The 24,124-nt window shown below is 38.6% G+C and overlaps 2 protein-coding genes and 1 long non-coding RNA gene across 4 annotated transcripts; 2 read left to right on the plus strand and 1 right to left on the minus strand.

Annotated features, from left to right (window-relative positions):
- The first annotated feature begins 6,065 nt into the window (after positions 1-6,065).
- On the plus strand, positions 6,066-11,809 carry LOC108952621 (uncharacterized). Its single transcript, XR_001977676.2, has 3 exons — positions 6,066-6,261; positions 7,616-7,780; positions 11,318-11,809. It is a non-coding gene; the product is annotated as an uncharacterized LOC108952621 (long non-coding RNA).
- On the minus strand, positions 6,882-10,976 carry LOC108952620 (uncharacterized). 2 transcript variants are annotated; one of them, XM_065161092.1, is made up of 5 exons: positions 10,842-10,976; positions 10,044-10,088; positions 9,845-9,895; positions 7,629-7,733; positions 6,882-7,084 (listed from the first exon to the last, which is right to left on the minus strand). In XM_065161092.1, the coding sequence occupies exons 1-5, from the start codon at positions 10,966-10,968 to the stop codon at positions 7,074-7,076; spliced, it is 339 nt and encodes a 112-aa protein (XP_065017164.1). In that variant the 5' UTR covers positions 10,969-10,976; the 3' UTR covers positions 6,882-7,073. The 2 variants fall into 2 exon arrangements, with proteins under 2 accessions (XP_065017164.1, XP_065017160.1); XM_065161088.1 differs by having other exon boundaries at positions 7,629-7,736.
- Positions 11,810-12,450: 641 nt separating the features above from the next.
- On the plus strand, positions 12,451-22,913 carry LOC108952608 (uncharacterized). The gene is made up of 2 exons (XM_065161104.1): positions 12,451-12,616; positions 12,866-22,913. The coding sequence occupies exon 2, from the start codon at positions 15,784-15,786 to the stop codon at positions 16,972-16,974; it is 1,191 nt and encodes a 396-aa protein (XP_065017176.1). The 5' UTR covers positions 12,451-12,616; positions 12,866-15,783; the 3' UTR covers positions 16,975-22,913.
- Positions 22,914-24,124: the final 1,211 nt, after the last annotated feature.

Raw genomic sequence — 24,124 nt, forward strand, 5'->3', positions numbered from 1 at the left:
GTGGCTTAGAAGCCTCTGTAGGCGATCACCAAAGCTGGGCTTTTCTAGCTCGGTTGTGCGGTGGCGTGGGCATGTGACAGCAAAAGTATGCGTTGACCTGAGACACGACGCCAAAAGAATCTCTCTTGGCTCAGTGAAGCCAAAAAGCCTGACAGGAAGCTTTGCTGGAACAGTCTTTGATTCCCCTCTTCGAATTCTCTTTCAATGTTCAATTGCTTGATCTTTTTGTTATAAAAGATCGACTACAAATTCATTTTTTCAGTAGTTAACACCATGGTAACTACGAACTCGATGAGGGGGAAAAACAGATGAATTCATAGCCTAATTTCTAATTTTCTAAGGAGTCTATTCGATGAGAACGAAGTCAGATTTCGTAACTCTCAATCTAGACCTATAACTATAGTCAACAAAAGATCAAGTTATAATAAGCTAATTATATATTATCTCATGTAGTTAAACTTTCTTAGTATCACGATCCTTAAACTCAGAAAATTTATATTAAAATCATTTTAATTATAAAAATAAAATATTTAATCCTATTTACTCTAATGCTGTAAGTTTTATCAATTGAAGATACAATACATGTAGAAATGATATGAAAATGATTAGCAAAAATATAAGTTTAATATCTCAATTATATAATTTTTGTTATGCTCTAAGACTTTTTAGTCAATTGTTGTGACGTTGGTGGATTGTGGTATTATTGGGAGTCGTGTGTAGTTATTGTGGTGATTATTGGTTTTGTCGATATCGATTCGAACAGTGATAATCAAAGTGGAAGCAACGACCACGATAATAATGATGATTTGATGATGATAATGGTAGATCTTGAGGATGTAAGGAAGAAAAGAAAAGATAATGACGATGGGAGGCAATGGAAGAAAAGGAAGAGGACGAGCATAATGATATCACGAGAGATAGCATCGTCACGACCATCATTCTTGTGTCACTATCATCTCTCGTCGCTGCTCTCCCTTCTCTTTCTCCTCTCCCGAATGAAACTGCAAAATCTGGAGATAACATTTTCATTGCTTTCCCTCCTCTTACGACTATCTTCTCACATTTTATCTCATCTTATGTTATCGTTCTTTATCTTCTTCCTTCTGCTCCCTCATAGTAAACTACAAAAGTCAAAGATAACATTGCCGTTGCTCTCTCTCCTTTTACTCCTTCACTAAGAAGTCGAAGATAGCATCCTACTATTCCCTCCTCCTCCACTATATGATAGTACATAGTTTCCTCATTATATGCTAAGTCATAACACCTCATATTTCTTCTTATTTTTCTGTCCTTTCAGTGGTCTTAAAACAAATCAACTTTTCATTTCATTTCCTTCTCTCAATTTAATCTTTTAAGGAATGCTTTTAACTTGATCACAGGCCGATGGACAGCATGTTCCTACTTGCTGATGGGATGGGTCACCGAGATGATGGATATTGGCCGGTCCATCACTAGTTTCTATCTGGGGAAAAGCGAGAAGGGAAGTCGGGATGGCTGTGACCGGAGGTGGCGACCAGAGCAGTGGCAAGTCGAAGTGTTCATCCCAGCGGTCGTTCTCACGTTCGCAAAAGAGATGCAGCCACTGGGAACTCTCTACGTTTGCGTGCAATCTGTCATAAAAATCATGATTATATCATCATTATATATAAAATTTAAATATGAAAAATTAAAATTAATAGATAATTTTTTTTATGTATAATTTTTTATATAATTTTAAAAATTTTATTTGATATACATATATATATAAATCAAATAAAAAATTATAAAAATATTATACTTGTTTAAAATTATACTATAATTCAACTTATCAGACCTGTGAGATAAGAGGTTGACTATTTTCTATCCAAGATATGCGTGTTTTACTTTCAATAAATCTTATGATTCTCTGTTTAAACGCTTAAATCCATTCTTTTTTTTTTACATAGCTAATCGATATATATATATATATATATATATATATATATATATATATATATATATATATATATATTAGATGGAATCGATTTCAGTGGGTCTCTGCGCGTACTCGTAACACACTTTGCGAAGCAATCAACTTAATTGAGGCTTGCTGACCACTGACCGCTTTTGTCCTGTCGTGTTTAATCCATGAGCTCTGCGTTTAAAATATAGAGCCACACAGTTGACTGACGGAGACTTAACGTAGCAGCAAACTGACATACGTAGTCATTTCAATTCTGGTCGATTTTCTTAAAAAATATTGATATTTTGAGTTTACGTAATTGGTTTTTTTTAAATAGTGTTTTTAATTTAAAATTATCTATAATATCCCTAAAAAAATTTATCTACTTTTTATTAATTTTAAATTATTATAATATTTTTATTTGACTAATTTATAATGTTTTTAATACTATTTATAATATTTTTATTGAGATATTAAAAAATACTATAAATATTATTAAAAATACTACAACTAACATCATAATATGTTTTTTTTTTGTTGTGATTGCTCCTAGACCATTATGATATCATATATTTAGGGAGAATACTATTGATATCATGTCCTATATTTATATAAAAAAATAATATTTGATTATTCATAATTTATAAAAGATCATTTTTATCTTTAAATTTAAATCACTATCTTTATAATATTAAATATTTTTTATCAAAAAATATATATTCTTAGTAGGGTCATAAGTGACGAAAATATCTCCTCCACTTAAGCTTCAAATTTATTATAAAATAATAGATTATTCTGAAAATAAATATAATAAAAAGACTAAATTTTGAACAAATCATAAAAATATTAATTTAATATTAAATAAATAATATATCAATTTATTATGAAACTCATGTATAAGAATAATAATAATAATTTTATGCAATAAACAAAATCATGAATTAGTTATATGTAACATATCTGGATGACATACATAATGATTAGATAATAAATGTATACATCATATGTGACAGTATACTGTTTCGATGAAGAAAACTCATATCATACTCTCAATAGTGAATAAAATAATATCTCTTGCTCACCTAGGTGAGGATATGTTCTTCCCAACAACAGATAGAGGAACCATCTAATTATCATGTTTGATGGTCTACTAATTCTCAAAGAGAATCACCCTTCCTACCCTTGGTAGCGATACATAGTCAACCATGATTATTCATTCATTTATGCATCCAAGAAATAGTATGATAAGATATTATGATAGACTATGTTTCATCTATGATTTGTTAGATTTTGTCTGTGGATCCACACTATAATGGACCCATAGCGCCTTTTATAAGTTACGTTTTTACTATATAATGACAATCATATTAATATTATCAATTTAATAAAAAAATAATAAATAATTATAAATTATTTTCTAATGACACATTCAGATAAAACTTTTAAGGTCATCAAATTATAAAGACATGAAACATTAATATCTCAATAGTCCTATATCAACTAGAACCCTGATTAGAATAGTCCAATTGATTTAAATCAAAAAACGATCTAAAATCATCATAGACTGATTTAATTTAGATTTGATTAGTTTCGATTAGATTAAGTAGGCTTGAACTGATTAGGTTAGTCTAGAATCACCTTAAACTGATTTGAACTATTCAAATCTATCTAATTTAGTCAACTAACAAGTTTAAACTATTAGAGGGAGATAAAATTAAACTATGTTGTATAGTATTATTTCAGATCGAACCGATCCACTTAAGCCTTGGATGGATCACGTGCATCGCACATGCTTATTCGAGATAATAGGTTGAGCTAAGGTATAACAAGTAAGATAGAGGGATGATGAGGTGTCTAGAGTCAATCATATGTAGGGCAAGCCTAGTTTCGTGGGTTGGGCTTAGCCTCACTCACAAGTTCGGTTGAGTCTTACTATTGAATAAGGTCATGCTTAGCTTGTGGGTTAGATCAAACCTGTTTAATTCAGTATGTTGAATCTCATATTTTGATGATAAAACCAATTAATAAGTATTTATGATTTGATCTGCGTTTTGAATGACGTAGGATGCTTAGATTATTGAGAGACAATTAAAACAGGAAGAATCATATTGGGCTGGAGAAAAACATATCAGAAGATTAGACATCGGGCCGGAGGATCGGTTGACGTATCGACAGAAGGCTTCGGGCCAAGGATTCGGGCATTGGGCCAAGAAGAGCGGATATTGCGCCAAGGATATCGGAGTTGCGGAGGTCAACTGACCGATTGGGCAATATGCCGCAAGAGAGGACGATGCACCGAAGAATCGGATGAAGCGTCGATGGACCAATGACATGCCGGACGACATGATTTATGCTTAGTAATAATTGTCTAGATCGTAGTGTACTTTTACATATGCAGGATTAACTACGATAGCAAGGCATAAAGCAAAGTGAAGTCCTAGAGTCAAGGACGCGATTTCGTTGGGAGTTCGAGAATTCGTCGGAAGTCTGGACGTTTGTCGGAAGTTCTACCGAGAAATCTCAGAGCTTGCCAGAGAAGCTCATCGGAACTCGCCAAGAAGATCGTCATAAAGTCCATGAGCTTACCGGGAGTCCGCTGGAACATTGCCGATAGATCGTCGGAAGTTCGCCGGAAGATCGCCAGAAGCCCTCCAGAAGAAACCAAGACTTACGGACTTGTTTAGCTTAAGTATGTCTTAGATTTCGTAGTTAGCACGTAATTAGGATTAAATTTGGGCCAACCCAATTATGGGCCAGTTGGGCCAATGTAAGGACTATGTTGGGCCCAATAAAAGGCCCAAACAATGACCCAAGAGATGGCACCATTGTGGCACAGTCTCCGAGACCGTGTTAGGCGGTGGTACCGCCAGTCTGGGCGGTGGTACCGCCCCTGGCAAGGTGCCAGGCCGTGGTACCACCCAGTGCAATGTTAGTGTCAGACTGACATTGGCGGTGGTACCGCCTAGACCCAGAAAACCCGGGATGAGATGTTTTTAGGCTCCAAGTTTGAATCAACTTGAAGCCTATAAATACCCCTCTCATCCTTGGTTAAGATACATAAGCACAAAATATTTAAAAGTGAGAAAATGCTGTTGTAATCTTGTGTGAACTCCTCTCCCTCTTCTAAGTGTTAGATTAGTTTGAGAGAGGAGTAAGTTGGGGTGTAAGAGTTATCTCCTAAACCTGGTAAAAGGAGAATCAAGTTGTAAAAGGTGGTTGGTCTTAGTCTATTGAAGGAAGACCGATAGTGGATGCCGGTGGCCTCGACGGAAGAGGAATCGACGAAGTGATTGTAGGTCACGATGATCGAATCACTATAAAATTGGCGTATTCTCTGGTTTGCATTTATATTGTTGTCAGTTACTTTACTACAAACCATTTTACTTGCTTACTGTCTTTAATAAATTTACGAACTCGCTTTCAAGTTAAGTATTTCCGAGTTCGGCTTTTATCGTACGAAAAGTTTTCAAAACCGACGTGATTTTACCGCTGCACTAATTCACCCCTCCCTTTTAGTGTCGACCCCTTTCCTAACACAGTCAACTAACGAGTTTAAACTAATAAAGGAAGAGAAAATTAAAATATGTCGTATAGTGCTAGTTCAGACTAAATCGACTCACTTGAGCCTTAGATGGGACACATGCATCGCATATGACTATTCGAGGAAACATGTTAGACTGAGATACAACGAGCTATATAGAGGGGTGACAATGTGTTTAGTACTAGTTGCATAATTGGATGGACCTAGTTTTATAGATCGGATTGAGTCTCACTCATGCATTGGGTTGAGTCTTATTATATGGGTTAAACCGTATCTTATTCATATGGGTTGAGCTGTATCTATGTATTTTAAGTTATTTTTTTTATGTCACATACACATGCTTCCACGTTAGCAACCTAGTCGTAATGTTATAACCACTCCATAGCAATAATTAGAAGACAAAAGTTTCGAGCCACATGACTGAGCGTGTGAGGGAAAATTTGTTGGCGAATGGAGTCAAATTGTTGGTGAACCCGAGAGAGATGATAGCGAGCGATTGGCAGACCGATGGCGTTAAATATTATTTACATAGTATAAATCAATATAATATATTATAAATACCACGTTCTCGCACATTGATGCGGACGAGTTCCCCGAGAAAGGTGGATCTTGCCTTTTAGGAAGAGAGTATCATTAGGTCAGTTTTCTTCGGGAAAAGCAAAAAGGAGCGGCAAACCGGAAGATCCATATCTAACAAGCCATGGCTTTGCGTTGCAAGTTTTGCTTCAGGAAGAAGAGCGGCATCGGCAGTAGCAGAAACGAGCAGAAGCATTAGCGTCATACCGTCGTTCGTTTTCAGGTTCGTGTAAATGCCTCACATGAAACCTTTCAATTTGCCTTTAACCTGCTCCTGCATGAAGGGCATAACATCGTGCGTCTTCGACCTCAAGTTTTAAGGACGTGCTCCCTCAGGCACCGATCTGAGATTCAAAAGCATAGGGTGTCTCAGTCTCTAAGAGTGAACATAATATGTTCCTCTTCAAACAATCCTAACCAAGCCTTAGTTCCCGTTTCGACCACTCTCTCACTCTCTCTCTCTCTCTCTCTCCCTACAACGGCTGTTGTCAGAGAACCAAATCCTAATTTCATGCAAGAACTGGGTGACTTGAGACACCCACCCACCAGAAGATATATCGTGCTACTTAGCTTGATAGATAGAAATTGTTGAATAGGAGTGTCTGTCCTGAATGTGTGAAGCACATCACTTCCGTAATAGTAAGTACTTTAAAAAAGTGCTTTTGTTTCCCAAATTTTCTGCTAAAACTAGAATAAAATGTCTCATATTTTTCAGTTTGAATATGTGGATATCCATCAATCTATATTATGGACTGATCAGTCCAAAATGTTTTGGCTAGCAGACCTAATATATGTAGCACATAAGCGACGTCTATTTAAAGAAACAAACATGTAATCATGCAGTCAAAAGATTATCCAGGATTCCTGTGTGCAGTCATATTCATGAAAAATACATATCCATATTCAAATCTCCATGCCAAAGAGAAACAACAGTATTCATAAAAGAAACACGCCATCCACACTTGAGTAATAAGTGATAAAAGTGCCAATCAATCGAAAAGTCTGTTCAAAATAAGGATCTGTCGTGCTCCATCATCAAAATAGATCTGCATTATCATTAGAAAAACAATGTCAATAATACTAACAAGGGTAATTATCTACAAAATGTTATACATGAATAGTTTCAATTTGGACAATGACCCTTTTTTTTTTAACAGACTCACCGATCGATCGATCGATCTCTGACATGATCATTTCATTTTCTATTATTTACCATCCTAAGTCATTGGCATTTCCAATTTGATCCAAAAGTCTTGTGTTATTGGTTTAGCCCTAGTCTTGTTATCAAAATTTATTCCACCTGCTTGTTGAAATAAATGAAATTTTGATTCATTGGGCCAACAGGACACAATAATCTTCTCTTTTTTTCCCCTCACTTTCCCCTCCATGTCCCTTTCCTAGTTTCTTGATTTTCTAGGAGAAGAAAACCAAAAGATCATTACTCCTGTTATCCTCTCTGAATCGTTGTCTTCAAGATATTAATTTGTTATTAATTTATTAAAGTTTACATGGGAATTCATTGTTTCATGAGGGGAAAAAACCTAAACTAACAAGGAATTATTATCTACCCTTGACAGAGAGAATCCTTACAGTTTATGGAGTTCCCCCGGCGGCGTTGTGGCTTTGGCGGATCTACTGGAGATTTGCCAAGGACTTCTGCTGTAGACGGATCTACTGGAGATTTGCCAGGGACTTCTGCTGCAGAACACCCAACATTTAGCTAATTTATGAAATACTTGCTGGTAAGTAGAGTTTTTATATCCTAGCATAGAAAAACATGATTAAACTTTGTCTATAATTGAATTTATATTTGATAGAAGTCTGCCCTTGATATACTGAGGAAAGCTAGATCTTAACAATCATATAGCAAAACTTTTGCAAAAAACTAGGACTATAGCAAGATGTGCAGCACATCACAACCAATTGGTGAACTAGTACTACTGTTCTCAAATTAGAACTAATAGATGGAAACAAGAGGAGAGCTCATGGTAACAAGATGAAGTAATTCCAATATGGAAGTGTACTATGGCATCCAAAAGGTACTTTCTGTGTCTCAGTACTTTTAAGCAGTCAAACATCTGACAGGTACTTCATTGAAACAAACATATATGGCCCTTCAACTAATTCAAATTAGGCACTTGCTTTGGTTGGAGCTGAGCTAATGGATGTAGGGATTGGTTTGCAATAATTTAAGACACTAAGCATTCCTCAGAGAATAATTGGAAATATGAAAAGATGCTATCGGAAGTGGCTCTTGTCTAGTGAGAATAGAGCAAACATTGCAAAGTCCAACGGCTTTTGTATTGCTTAAGGAAAACAATATATATAGGAGTCTTGATCTTAAACACTGCTTACAGCTGAAGACGCAAAGAGATTGATGCTAGATTGTTAATATTGGTGTGTCGAAGAAGAATTCAGACCATTAACATTTTGTAAGCTAGATGATCGAGTTTCTTAGGAACGAGCGCTACTCCCATATCCAATAAAATGGAACACTCCTACTGGTGTTGGGAAAGAAACACCAATTGAATCTGAACTTTATTGTGGGACTCAAATGAGGACAAAGATCATAACCAAATTGGTTTAATCAGTGTTTAATCAACAATATATACAATTAACAACCTGAGCTTGTTAGTACCTTCAAAGGCTCATTCTTGGCAGAAAAAATTCACAGCTTCACATATGATTATATCTGATCTTTGGATTTTACTAGATCTCTTTGCAAGATCTTTTAGCTTGGATCAGCCATTCATTCAAGGCCTTGGTGCCAAAAGAGGGAGTTGCACATCCTATGAGTTGTGACCACTATATTCTAATCCACTCATTAGCTAACATAATCTCAAAGCTCGCAGCATATCAATTGAAAGTGATGACTTCAAGTCTAGTGGGCTTCTCAATCAGGTTTTCAGGTCGGAACTGATTTTTTTTTTTTCTCAACCCAGTTCATCGTAATCTATTCTCATGAAATGGTCGAAGAAATAATTTTGATCCTTTCCAAATCTCTTTCAAGATGCTTATTTGCATAGTATTATTAGTTGATAAGCATTTTTTCCCTTGGAACATTGACAATGATAGAAGTATAGAAAAAGAAAGATGTGAAGAAGAGTTCTTTCAATCAAAGTCATAATCTTTGAAGTTCTCAAGAATGTACAGTTTTGGTGCTAGTGAAGATCAAGTAAATCAAGATACCCTTCAAGGTTTAGCTGTTCAAATATAGTAACATATATAAGATTGTCTTGAGAGAAAAGGTATCAAAATGAATAACCAAAGAGTGTCTAGGGAATATGAATAAGATCATTTTTCATGAAATAAATGAATTCGCATTAGGGTCTTAACTTTAGAATCTCAATCTATAGATCCTGCTACTAGACATCTCAACCTTTCTTAGGTGGTGTATCCAAAAGTTTAAGGAATCAAAAAATTACTAATCGTAAGCGATGCTATCACCTAGGTTATGGGTTCTGTAATTTGATTGGATTAAGATACTTTGACGGATCAAGTCTATCTTGCATGGTAAAAAAGAGAGAGAGAAAAAAATCAAGGAGTTGCTATTTCAAAAAGTGAACAATTGGTACATATGTTATAAGAACAAGGAGAAAAATGAGATGTGGAGGGTTGTGTAGTTCCCAAGTGAGGTGTGATTACAGTTAAAGTGATTGTCATGCAATGCATATAATCTAAATTAGCTACTGGTTTGATGCCCCAAGTGGCATCTCAAAATGCTGAATTGTCTTATCTTGAAAACTAATGGAAAAAGCAAAAAATAAAACAGAAGGAACTAGGTGAGATCTTTGCAATGTTGTTACCTGGTGAGGTTTTATGCAAAGAACCATCAACGCAACCAGCACATTGATTTGCTGAAGACATCAAAAGGCTGACTATGTAAGTATCTTCTTTAATATTATTCCACCTTTGAAGTAAAAAAATCATAACCATTTCCACTATGGTAGAATGATTTAAAGTAAATAATGACTTTTTCGATAAAAGTAGACATGCGGCTGTCACCTTCCATGAGATATCTTCCTTTCGACTTTCCCATTGTTGACGCATCTACAAAACATGCTGCATATCATCAGGCAATTATGCAAAAATCATCATTTCGTTAATAATAATCAAGTTTTTTTTTTTTTTGCAAGGACAACGATGAACATTAGATTTGTTATACATTCTTTCTTTTGAATAATAGCAGTTTTTCATATTCTCTTTTTCAACTTTCTTCACTATCATTCTTCTTTTGTATTTATCTTTAGCATCTTCTTCACCTATATGTTAAAAATGTTCACGTGCATAAGACGAAAAGATGTGGACTAAAAAGGATAATCTCACATCGCTAAAGATTAAGATAGTTAGATTACATATACTACAACTAGGTTTGGTACATAATCCAGAAACTTGAGCTTTTGGATTGAATTTGTATCTGACCTATTATATATAATCTCTTTTTTCTTTCTTTTTTTCCATCCCACTCGTCTTCCTAACAGCCTATCAGACCTGATGAATTCGTTGGACATATGCCCCCCTTCTTCAGCACCTTTCCTCTTATACCCACCCCCACCCCCCGCCCCCCTCGCCGAGTTTCTTTTACGATTCGACCTTACCAAATCTAATTAAAGGATTAAAATGTTTGCTCATAATCAAGCCCAGAAAGACGATCGCAAGGATAAAATGTAGATAGGTCCAAATGCTCGAAAACCACTCGATTCTCTTGATCACGTAGATTTTAGGCTTTCACATCATAAATTGATAACCTAGTTATATCCAAGGCCTAGACAAAGAAGAAGTTAGGTTAAGATAGATACTTACAATCACGAGAGCGGCTAGCGGTTTCGTCGACTCTATAAGAGGAGGAGATGGCGGCGGCGGCCGCGGCTGCGGCGATGGGGAGTGAGAGCATAAGGAAGAGCATTACCAGACGGGACGGTTTCCCCATGGCGGCTTGGAAGGTGAGGACGAGCCAGAAGTGAATGAATCATCCCCTTTCGGTTATATGAAGTATTAAATAAATGATGGGTTTTGGCACATCCGAGGCTTTTTGCACAATGGAAACAGCTGCACAGATTTCTTGATAGTGTTACGTGAGAACTTTCAATTGACGGGGTTACGACTTCAATCTTAAACAGATTATTACTTTTTCTTTTTCTTCTTGTGGTGAAAAGCAGGTTCGCATAATATAAATTATGCTCGCAAAGTAAGAAATTTTGAACCTATTAATTAGTTGTGTCATGGAATGATGAAAATTGCTTGAAACAACAAATGAACAATTGGTTGGCCTGCTACAGTCCAAAGCGGAAGCCACATGACGTGCTATCTTTGACCTTTGATGGGGGCTCATTGTCAACAACAAATGAACAATTGTTGTCCTGCTACAGTCCAAAGCGGAAGCCACACGAATTGTTGTTATCTTTGACCTTTGAAGGAGGCTCATCGCCAACAACAAATGAACAATTGGTTGTCTTGCTACAGTCCAAAGCGGAAGAAGCCACATGAATTGCCATCTTTGACCTTTGATGGAGGCTCATTGTCAACAACAAATGAACAATTGTTGTCCTGCTATCTTTGACCTTTGATGGAGGCTTAACTTGCGAGATGCTACACCGTTCATGTCTTCTCCGGCGTAAGGGATGTACACAGAAACGATGGCCAAGAAGGTATCAACTGTGAATCAAAAAATTCTGTTCAGGATAAGATTGGAAATTTAAAGTTTTCTTCTTCTCAATCAATTAGGATCATAGTTTTGGTTTTAGCTGCTGCATATGATAATTTATTCAAAGATCATAAATTGATTCATGTGTGTAAACTGTTATACATTCGAGTTAATGATTCACATGCTTTTCTATGTGAGGAACGAAGTAGGTAAAAACTCGCCAATATCAAGTTTATTTATGCCCTTCAAATCAATTTTAAGGCCATATAAATATTAGAAGACGATGACAAACGTAACACACTTGTTTATTATATTAATTAAATTTATTATATATATATATATATATATATATATATATATATATATATATATATATATATATATATTACCAAGAGTAAATGATAAAGATAAAAATTTTATGTCAAAACCTTTACGAGATAAGTTAGTTAGTATCTTCAGTTAATGTACAGAATTAAACTTAGAATAAAGCATAAGTTTTAATAGTATGGCCTGATAAATAATTCAACAATGATTGCCATCACTTGTATTATCGGATCGTGGTGTTTAATGAAAGCAGCAGTTCAATGATTAGGAAAACATAAAAAATTAATTTTTTAGCTATACTTTTCCAACTTTGTGTATGAAATAAATAATTCAACAATCATTGTCATTATTGAAATGTGCTGATGACATCTGTCCTCTACGTGGCCAGTTAGGCTCGATTCGCGCCCAAAAGGACAAATAAAGATTTGGTGGGCCGGACCATGTTTCTTCGGAATTCTGATTTCGTGGGCCGCTACCCGTTCGGAACCTTCCGGAGCTTTGCGCCGATTTAGGGTTTTCGTTTCGCCTATTGATTGTTGGATTTTGAGGATAGTGAGGATCAGATCTGTGCCTGGTTGGTCTTTTGTCTTGGATAGATCGGTCAGAAGAGGTACTGAGATCTTTCACGCTTTCGTACATTGTTAATTTGAGGTTTCTCGTTATGAATCGATTCTCCCACTATGGAATTGCCAAAGTTATGGTTTTCATCATGAATGGATCCGATTTGGTGTTATTCGGCTCAGATTTGCTGCAAATCTGCCTACTCAAGTTTCACAGTTTTTCTAAAAAATCTTTGCTTTATGTGATTGATTAATCCTTTCCCCTCTTGCTTTGTATTCCTTGAATTTACCTTCATTAGGGAAATCGCTTCTGTGCACTTTGGATGAGTCGGGATTGGGAAATGGCGGTGAGGAGACGAAACGCTCGAAGAGGTGAAAGTTTTTTTCTTCGGAGCTGCTAATTAAGGGAAGGCATTGGCAATGAAATTCAAAAGCAAAGGTATGTGCGCTAAATATCACTTCTTTTACTGTGGCTTTGTGCTCTTTTCCTGCTCGGACATGGCATACAAATAATCTTGCCTGAGCCAAATCCGGGGCACAAATGATCCGGTTCAGATATGGATCTGAGTTCTGTGTTGGAACTGGATTTCTGTATTAGGAGTAAGAGGGACATGTTGGAGAATAGAATTACTGAGCTGGATTTGTTGGAAAAAAGATAGAAACTTGATAGAGGCTAAGGTTGATGAGGAAAAGTTTTACAAGATGCAAATGGAAAGAATATCAAGAGATAAAAGAGTTACATTGGTGTCCAAAATCTAGAGTTTCTTGGTTAAGATGTGGTTACATCAACTCGAAAATACGACCATGCTACCATAAATGTAACAAGCGTAAATAATGTAGCAGAATTAGATAAGAAGCATTTATTGAATGTTTTTGGCTTTCTAACATTTAGATTTGTCCACTCTGTTTAGTGATAACTCTTGCAGAGATATCTTAAACGTTTTAGATGAGAGCTTTCAATTAACGATGTGGCAACTGCAATATGTAAGAGACTGAAAGATGGCCCTTGGGCTGGTAAGCTTGATGGTTCTAAATTCATTTTGTAACACAATGCTGGGGCATAATAAAGGATAATTCACTAGTGGTCCTCACAGACATTTTTGGAGAAAAGTAGGTTTGGATAATCTAAATTATGCTTTCATTATGTTGGTGCCAGAAAAAGAAGGTGCTTGTAGAGTTAGAGATTTTTTTACCTATTAGTCTGCTTCATGTGATGATGAAAATTGTTTCAAAGCATTCATGGGATGATTAAAATAGCTTCAAGATTCCAGCCATTGGTCCTTAGGAAGTTCTGAATTAAGTCATTGGCCCCATAGTGTATGTGGTTTCTGAATAACAAGCTGTCAATGCATATAAGGTGATTTCAGCTTGCTACAGGAGATCGGGCTATGGATTCTTGATAAAATTAATTTATGAGGAATTTTTTGACCAATTTGAATGGTGTACTGGGAATTGAATAAACAAATGTGGCATGAAACAAGGAGGAGATCGACCAGCTTCTTATCTCTTTTATTTCTTTTGATAATTTAATGTCCTGTGCATGATCATGAAGGATAAGTGTCGCACTTTAGAATTGTTGAGAAGTAAATTTCAGGGCATGAAGAATTAAAAGGGCTGCCGAGATTTCTTGAATGTTTTTGATAAGAACTTTTGATTAATAAGGTTACAACTGCAATGTTAAACAGACATAAGGATGGGGTCTGACGTTTCTAGATTCCTTTTTTACACAGAATGTTGGGGCATTACAAAGAATGACTAACAAATGGTTCTCACAGATCTTTAGAGGAAAAGTAGGTCTGGAAATTCTAAATTATGTTTTCATCACAATGGTGTCAGAAAAAAGGTTCTTGCAAAGTAAGAGATTTTGAATCTATTAGTCTGCTTCACGTGATTACTAAAATTGCTTCACCAGTCCAGCCAATGAATTTTAGGGAGTTTTGTATAATGTTATTGACATTTGACCATACACGGTCTTAGGTGGTTTATTGACATTTGTCACAAGATATCAGACAAATGTCTCTTAACTGAAATACTTCTTGAAAATGCAGTTGTCTGATGTACCCCTGATTTTTTGGAGACGGAAATTTTAGTTCAAAATTGGTTATGAATATTTTGAAAGCTAGTAATTAGGCTGTTCTAAATATTTTCACTTTTCTAAATTATTTTTTTCTATTTCTCTTAACTTTTTTGTTTTTTTTTTCCTCTTCTCCTCTCTGTTTCATCTTTGTGCTCCTGTATGGTTATAAATGGAGACAAAGGCTAGTGAAGATCAATTAAAGGGTCACTATAATGTAATAGTTTATGAACAACAAATGAGTTTAGGAAAAGAGCATGAGATGGGAGTAAATCACGCGGAGTGACATATCCAATCGAACCTTTTAATCTGAAGATGCGACTTGTCTCCTTAGGAAAATCACCATAAGCAGTCTCTTATGGGAACTCTGCAGATCCAATGCCACACAAATTAGCAATCATTTTGTTGTCAAGAACATTGCTGTGTCCCGCTATAGTGATGAAGATAGTCCAAAGTGGAAGCCCAACGATTGCCATGTTCAGTTTTTGGAGGAGGATTAAATTGCCAGATGCAACACTATTTGTAACATCCCATTAGTCCCACATGTGGGGAATATGCATAATTAGCTTACAAGGACCTGATTAGTGTATTATGTTACCTCCCACTTAAGCATTTTGGTCCGTGATTGCACGGACCAAAATGGAGTTATTGACCACATCCCATTAGTCCCACATCGGAAGTGGGGAATATGCATGATTAGCTTATAAGGGCCTGATGAGTGTACTATATTATCTCCTGCTTAAGTATTTTGGTCCGTGGTTGCAAGGACCAAAATAAAGTTATTGGCCAGTTGGCTCATCAGATCCGGGTCGTGATACTATTCATTTCTACTGCGGGGTGCAACCAGGGATAATGTAACATCCCATTAGTCCCACATCCCATTAATCCCAACCTCCGAAAGAGCAGTCTGGATAAGAAGCAAGCTTCAAGGCTCCCCAAGACAATAGAGCCATCATTGTAGGTAGGGTAAAGAGCACCCAGCGCAAAGCAACCTTTCATTCCCTTGTTTCGTCGTGGCGAAGGAGAGACAATAAAACACCTTTCGTTTTCCCCCTTGGGCGTGCCGCCTTTCTTAACAAGCCCTCGAGCCTCCTTTGCACCGCCTTCCTCCTAGAAGCCTCTGGGTTTCCCCCGAAGTCTGGTATGGAAGGCATCGATTATGCTATGAGAAGAAACAACCTTATTAAGTCTTGCAAAATCAGGGGCTTGCAGATAGAGCTGGGCGGGGAGTCAGTACTAGTTATCAGGTCAGATAGAGGCCTGGCCCGTAAGCTGGCCCCCTTGAAAACCCATGACTCATTAATAAGGATTTGTTACGCGCGATATGCCAACGACTTACTACTTGGAATCGTGGGTGCCATAGAGCTTATCATAGAAATTCAAAACCGTATTACCCACTTCCTACAATCCGGCCTTAACCTTTTGGTAGGCTCTGCAGGATCAACAACCATAGCAGCACGGAGTAAGGTAGAATTCCCTGGTACGGTTATTCGGGAAGTCCCTCCGAGTACCACTCCAAACCAATTATTGCGAGAGCTGGAGAAGCGTCTACGGGTGAAGCACCGAATCCATCTAACTGCTTTCAACCTACGCAGCGCGATCCATTCCAAGTTTAGGGATCTAGGTAATAGTCTCCCGATCAAAGAGCTTACGAAGGGGATGAGCTACAGAGGTCGTTTACAGGAAGCGGTTAAACTAGCTCCGACTCATGGAACAGCTGGAGTAATAAGTCCCCAAGCTTGCATATTCTGGGGGACCTACATCTGGCAAGGATCAAGGGAGATCTCATTGTTGCATAGCTCAGGTCGCAGCAACGTGCCATCAGACGTTCAACAGTCCGTCCCCATTAACTGCTCGGTCACTGATGCCCGGAAGTGTTCATTGTATACTCCTTCGAGTCGGAAGGCAGCGGGGGAAATAGAGGGACACTGGGCGAGATCTTTCAGCAGCGAATTCCCCATACAGATAAGGGCGCCTATGAAAAAGATACTCCGAAGGCTTCGGGATCGAGGTATAATTAGCCAAAGAAGACCAAGGCCTATCCACATAGCCTCTTTTACGAACGTCAGCGACGGAGACATAGTCAATTGGGACGCTGGCTACGCTATAAGTCTTCTTTCCTACTATAGATGCTGCGACAACCTTTACCAAGTGCGAACGATTGTCGACTACCAGATCCGCTGGTCTGCTATATTCACCCCAGCCCACAAACACAAATCTTCGGCACGGAATATAATCCAAAAGTACTCCAAAGACTCAAATATAGTGAATCCAGAAGGTGGTAAGACCCTAGCACAGTTCCCAAACAGCATAGAGCTTGGGAAGTCTATATAGTCTAGCCCGGCCCGGGTAAAGATCCTAACAACGACGTAAACTACATGTTTCAAAAGGAGTTGTCTTGATCTATTAGTTAGGTGCAGTTTCGCACAGTCGTTTACATGAGATTAGTTGAGTAGGCTTGCAATAGTTGTCTGCTATAAGGATAGCTAGGTAGGGCATTAGAAATGAAGGCCGACTTTGATTGTAGTTTGAGTCTTGTAGTCGACCCTCTCCATGCCTATTTTCTCTTTATAATGTGATTTTATTCCTGAATTCCTTTTTTGGTAGCTTACGCGCAATAAGAAGGTATCCTTCCCGGCCCGTAAGATCGCTTCGCTTCTGAAGATTCGCTTCTACCGCTTCAATCAAAACCTTGACATCAATCAATGGCTAAAGCTACTTTGACATCAATAAATAAATTCATTTCAATCAAAAAGCTACCTTGACATCAATCAATGGCAAAAGCTACCTTGACATCAATGAATGAATGAATGATTAATAACCTATATGGGTTCGAGGACCCGTTGGTCAAAGAATAAAGGTAAGGTCCAGATTCCAGGACGGAGCCGTATGACGCGAGAGTCTCACGTACGGTTCCTTTGAGAAGGGTGTTAAACCACAACCTATCAGGCCCGACGAGCGGTCCACGGAGCTGCATCCCTACTCACCCGGTCCATGCACATTGCTCTTTCCAGGAGGTTGGCCGCCTATCCTAGATCTTCCAATTTCCAATAGGATCCCGGGCTCGATCTGGTTTAGTATAAAGGTGAATCTTTTTCTTTTCCTTTATATATGGGTCCGTGCAGCATTTCCACGATATCGTTATGATCAATTAATGGGACTTGGCCGGAAAGTTTTCTTGCCACCACTTCCTTCGGTCCAAAACAATTGGGCCCTTTTGATTTATTCCCTTCCTTCGAGGATCTCTTCAATAGTAGAATTTATTGTGGGCTATAGTAAGTGCCCGATATCGTAAGGGGATCGGATCCTACTCGAAGCACTTTCACCAACGACAATAGAGAGGTTCCCGCTCGAACCAGTCAAGAACTATCTAAGACACTTCTCCACCGATCCAAACTAACCTTGAGAGCGTCATACTATAGGAAATCCAGAGTGTAAACTTAAGGAGTCATTTTAGAGCTTTTTCGAGATAGATCAGGGTAGGAGAAATTGTGCATAAGTTGGCCTAGCCGGCACATACATATAGTGGGGAAGCAAACATGGCTAGCTCACGAAAGAAAAGAAAGCCTTGCCATTTGCTTAGCTTGACATACATCCCACATATGGGTTTGATACATCCCCCATATAGGTTGGAAGAGGTAAAGACGAACTGCTCAGAAGCGCCCTATGGAATCGGAACAGGAGTAGCTTGCTAGCTGGCTTCCTTCCTTGCCTTGCCGATTCGTTGTTCTAATGCTTTGATCCTTCCACGAGTCAGGTGAACTAGAAAAGGTTTATTGCCACTTTCTTTGCATAGTTATAATGCTTTGATCCTTCCACGAGTTACTATAAGGAGTAGTTTATCGACACTTGGAAAAAGAAGAGAGTAACACAAAAACGAGTATTTCCTAGAGTGACACTAAAACAAGTATTTCCCGTGCTCAGAGGCTATAGTTAATATTGACCCGCTCCCACAGGACTTGCTACGATAGCCGACTTCTAAAACTATTGAAGAGGGTAGGGTCCCTGCGTGCAAGAAGCTTGATTTAATGGGCCAAGACACTGCACCAAGTAACTACGTCTGTTACGCGGTAGCAAGTTCAAAGCGGCAGCCGCCAAGCAACGGATAGACAAGTAACTACTAGACGCCAAGCAACTACGGAAGACCAAGTAACTACGTCTGTTACACGTCAGTGAGCTAAAAGCGCGGCAAGGCCGCTCCACTTTTTTAATTACAATTCCAGTTTTTGGGAGCTATTGGGCTAACGTTACGCTAAAGTGAGCTAAAAGGGCGTCAGCAGTAGTCATGAGTCATAACGAAGTTATTACAATACCTGTGCTCTGCCGTTGTGCGGCAGTAGGACAAATAGTTAATTATAAACAAGTTATAACAATTCATGTGCCCTTAAGTAATTGGTTGCGCGTTAGCGAGTCGGGGACTTACTTTGCTCGATTCCTGGTTGTGAGTTAAAGCCTCGTGCTGCAGCTCAAGTGTTTTTATCAGTAGCTGGCATTCCTGTTAGTATTTGTTGAAGTTTGAAGCTAGTAAGCAATAGAGTTAATACAAAAAAGAGAGTTAGTTTGAGACAGGCGAGTAAGGATCCCCGGATCAATAGCTATAGCTTCAAAAGCGGGAAAGTATTGTCAGGCAGTGCTCTATTCTTGTTATCAATGGTTCAATTGCTAGTTAGCGGCGGAGGGTCTTAGAAGCACTGGGTCTAGTCTCTGTTAGGAGTCTCTGTTAGGGCAGCTTTTATTCCTGCTATCATTGGTGGAATTTATTATTCTAAGATGAAGCACGAGATGGCACTTGTATAGTATTAAAGGCAGTGGTTTGATTCCCAGGTCCACAAGTGAAAGTATTGGCTGTCCAGGTTCGATTCTAATAAGTAATTGTTTTGATTCCTAGGGTAGTAGCTCCGCTTTGGAGGTAGTAGTTCAAGCCCTATTAGTAGTAGTGCGAGGCTTAGTTCCCAGCTTCATGCGTAGAAGCACTAGTGCAATTCCTATTATGAGTATTATAAGTTCGAAACGAGCAAGAAAGGAAGCAAGTATGGAGTTGGAGAGTGAAAGACAGGATAGTTAGACTTAAAGCGAGTAAGGACATACTAAAGCTATCAACAAGGAATGTAAGCCTTGAACTACGATATCTTACCTATTCTAAGTCTAGTCTAAGTAAGGGATATTCCTAGTCTATTCTTCCCTATTCCTAGCAATCCTATTCTAGTAATTAGCCTATTCTAAGTATTCTAAGTAATTAGCCTATTCTAAGTATTCTAAGTAAGGGCTATGACTTTCAATCAGCATCTTGCCTATTTCTATTCTTCCCTATTCTAAGTATTCCTATGACAAGTATTCTTCCCTATGACCTGTTTAGCTCCCAAAAACTGGATTTGTTTATAATTTGTTATAACTCCTGAAACTCCCCTTCCCTTTCCAACCTCTTCGGTTAAGCCTTGAACTCCTCTGTAAACTACTATACCTATGTCAACTAATACAGATTAAACTAGGGGCCAATCAACTACTAATGCAGATAAGATGGAATCTCTAGATACTTTTTCATCTCTTATAACTGAATGAGGCTCATCTAACTCAATAAAGAGACTTTTGTAGCTGACCTCTTACCAGCGCCTGAACCTGACTTTAGAACGGGAACTAGACTCAAATAGAACTCTTGCTACTAATAAAGTAAAGAATTCAACAAGCGGCTGGCTCCTCTCCTAAAAGACAAAGAGAGATAAAGAAATAAGTTCTAATGAGTTATTCTGGGCTCCTAATTTCGACCTCCACTCTGGATTTAAGATGAGACCTTGCCTCTGAGTTCAATTCTCTTCTGCCTCACCTCTTGCTCTAGTACTTCATACTTATTCTGAGAATTCCCATACCTCTGGCTCATAACTCTAACTAACACCGGCAAGTACTATACAGTGGAAAACATTCCTTCCAAAGAACACAGGACATAGGTACTTGAACTCATATGGTACTGCAACCCGACCTCTATACTTCTACTAATAATACACCTCTACTTCTACTAATAATCATAAGGATCTACTCATAAGATAGATACTCAGAATGTTCGGCTACTATTAACACTAAGAATGTTCGGCTACTATTAACAGAATGAGGCTCCTAGGCTATAAATACTGACTCTCCTCAGGCTACTAATCAAGTTATGGCTCTTTACTACTCTACTACAAGTTTGGGATTCAACAATCAAGTAGGAAAGCTAGTAGTTTCAAGGGGTTCTGTTCTCTTAAGTAATAATACCAGTGAGCCGGCTACTCAGTAGTTTAAGTTAGAATTGAACTAAGGAGTTGGCAAGTCGGAATTACAGAATTCAACTCTATAGTCTCAGATGTACTAATTGCGGTAAGTGTGTTCGTTTCTATGCTTGTCCCTGTTACTGTTACTGTTCGAGTTTTAGTAGAATCCCCTGTGCCTGTTCGAGTTTGAGTCTTCATCCGCTCGTTCATTCCTGTAGGCTGTAGTTCATCCACTAAAGAATCAGAGAAGAAGCAAGGTATAAAGGAACAGTATATGAAGAATCTGCAGTGTCGAGATAGTATCAACGTTAAGGCCCGGGAAATATGATAAGTTGGTAAGATTAATGAGATGAAATAGATGGTGGTAATTAGAAAGAGAGGTTAACTCCCGAAACTGTACTTGCGCTAGCAGAGTCTTCATCGTCGGGAGCTAAAGTGTGTTTTATTAAGGATCGGGGTGGGTTAGTTGGAGCAGGTAAAGAATCATAATCATAAGATGCAAAGTAGTAGATAGAATCTGCTGTATCAGGGGATTAATCAGTTCGAAAGGAAAGTGGAGTTCGACACAACTGAATGGGAATTCCATCAGGCCCAGAATCCAAGTCAGGGTAAGGTGTAAACAAGGCTTTACAGCTTCACGACGTGCTGAAGAAGACTATACAAATAAGTGCTATAAGGCTTTCATTTAACTTAATCTTTTCTTAGCAGTGGTCCAAAAGTAGGCTAATACTCTGTTCAAATAAGCGTTAGCGCCCCGACCCGAGAGTCAGCTGTTAGAGTGTGAATTGAAGAATGGAATCCTGAGAGCGCCAATGCCAATCTCCCGTTAGTCTTGCCTTGCGCAGGCAGGGGAGGAATACTGAATTCGCAGAGCCTACTGTAGATGAAAAGTCCGCGGGCAGCTTAGATTCCTTTCACTGGCACCCAAGGAGACTCCATTTATAGACTTATCGCTTGCTGCATCGTTGTCTGAAACTACTGTACTAGAAGCACAATTGGATACAGAGGAAGTCGAGATCAGCTGGGTTGGGAACAGACCTTTATGAGTTCGGGTAAAACAAGAACGACTCTTCAGGTAGTTTGGGTAAACAAGAACGACTCTTCAGGTAGTTTGGGTAAAACAAGAACTCCACTTCTGGTAGTTTGGGTAAAACAAGAACGTCACTTCTGGCGTGTCTGTTGATTTGTATGTTGTGTGTTCGGGTAGTGCTTCCTCTGCGAAGTCATTATTACCCTTCGGTAGATTGGGCGTCGGTCTGGCTTGGATGGAGACGGGGTGAGGCGTCGTCAATGGCTACTTGATTTTGCTTCCTCTTCCTCAGCGCTCTCTTCATATGGTCGTCGGCGCACAGGATCGGTATTCGCTGCAGCTCAAACTAGTTCCATACTATTATTTATCATCGACCCTAATCAACAAAACCTTGAGTGAGAGACTTATATTGCCTTTATTTCTTAAGAGGGTAATTACGGTCTTCTCTCAATACGTGTTTTTCGAGACAGATTCATTGAGCCGCTTTCATCATGGCACACTATAGAATAAGGTACTGCCAGATTCGCTGAGCTCTTCTCTTTCATTAGCCTTTTGATTTACACTAGCTCTTATTCGAGTTTGTTTAAATATTATATCTTCTAGGTTGTTCTAGTTTGTTTAAATATTATATCTTCTAGGTGGTACGCACATATCATAGGTATTGGATGTATCGTTAGTTTGTTTAGAGTTGAATCTGCTTCGCTTATTTTGATCCGTAGCAGAAAATAGATCCCTTACCACCACTTGACTAAATTCTGAATATTAATATGTAAGTCTAGAAGACAGCAGATACTATGGATCCTCTGACTCCCAATCAGATTGCCTTCCCGGGTATCGCCGGTCTTGCCTGTAGGTCGTGATGTGCCTCGAGATGGCCGTCTGTCTCCTGTCTCCCTGCTGGTGGGGAATCCGCTCCGGGGTCGTTGCTCTGCTGCATCTGGCCCGTCCTCTAGGCACCTTTTGAAGGCAGGGAGTGTTACAACGTACACGCTTCCTTGGTGCTTCTCATCAGTTGCAGGGTTTGGTGGCCCGAAATAGACTTGGCTTCGCCAAAAGGCCTCATCTCCAAAGCCCGACTCGCAAGGCTGTAAGGTGCTAAGAGCCTCTCGCCTCGCTCTTGTTACATGCTATGTTTGCCTTCTTCATTACCAAGTAAAGGGTGAGTCCCATGCTATAGTTTGTGGATCTCGGTCTCACGCACTAATCCCTACAGGTTTCCATAGTATGCCGGCCGCCCTACCTAAACCAATCATCATATCGGTCCCTAAGCCCCATTGCTAGAAAGGCTCGGCTTCAAAACCGTACGTGGAGCTTCCGCCTCATACGGCTCCTCTAGGGATGTGGGTAGGCCCAGGCTTGTGCGGTTCAGGTTTGTTGTACACGACCTAAGTTTAGCATTCAGTAAGATACAGCGCTGGTTCGCCAGAGGAAAGGGTGTAGCGAGCAACATTGCACAAACCAGAGCACTATTCTTGTCTACCAGAGCACTATTATTGTCTATAAATTGATTAAGCTGACCACGTTACTGATAACCGCTGAACGAGCACTATTATTGTCTATAAATTCATTAAGCTAGAAATTGATTAAGCTGACCACGTTACTGATAACCGCTGAACGAGCACTATTATTGTCTATAAATTCATTAAGCTAGAAATTGGTTAAGCTGACCACGTTAGTTACTGATAACCGCTGAACGAGCACTATTATTGTCTATAAATTCATTAAGCTAGAAATTCATTAAGCTGACCACGTTACTGATAACCGCTGAACGAGCACTATTATTGTCTATAAATTTATTAAGCTGACCACGTTACTGATAACCGCTGAACGAGCACTATTATTGTCTATAAATTCATTAAGCTAGAAATTCATTAAGCTGACCACGTTACTGATAACCGCTGAACGAGCACTATTATTGTCTATAAATTCATTAAGCTAGAAATTGATTAAGCTGACCACGTTACTGATAACCGCTGAACGAGCACTATTATTGTCTATAAATTCATTAAGTTAGAAATTGATTAAGCTGACCACGTTACTGATAACCGCTGAACGAGCACTATTATTGTCTATAAATTCATTAAGCTAGAAATTGATTAAGCTGACCACGTTACTGATAACCGCTGAACGAGCACTATTATTGTCTATAAATTCATTAAGCTAGAAATTCATTAAGCTGACCACGTTACTGATAACCGCTGAACGAGCACTA

This window comes from Musa acuminata, chromosome BXJ1-4, assembly GCF_036884655.1.
Source record: "Musa acuminata AAA Group cultivar baxijiao chromosome BXJ1-4, Cavendish_Baxijiao_AAA, whole genome shotgun sequence".
NCBI classification, from domain to species: Eukaryota; Viridiplantae; Streptophyta; class Magnoliopsida; order Zingiberales; family Musaceae; genus Musa; species Musa acuminata.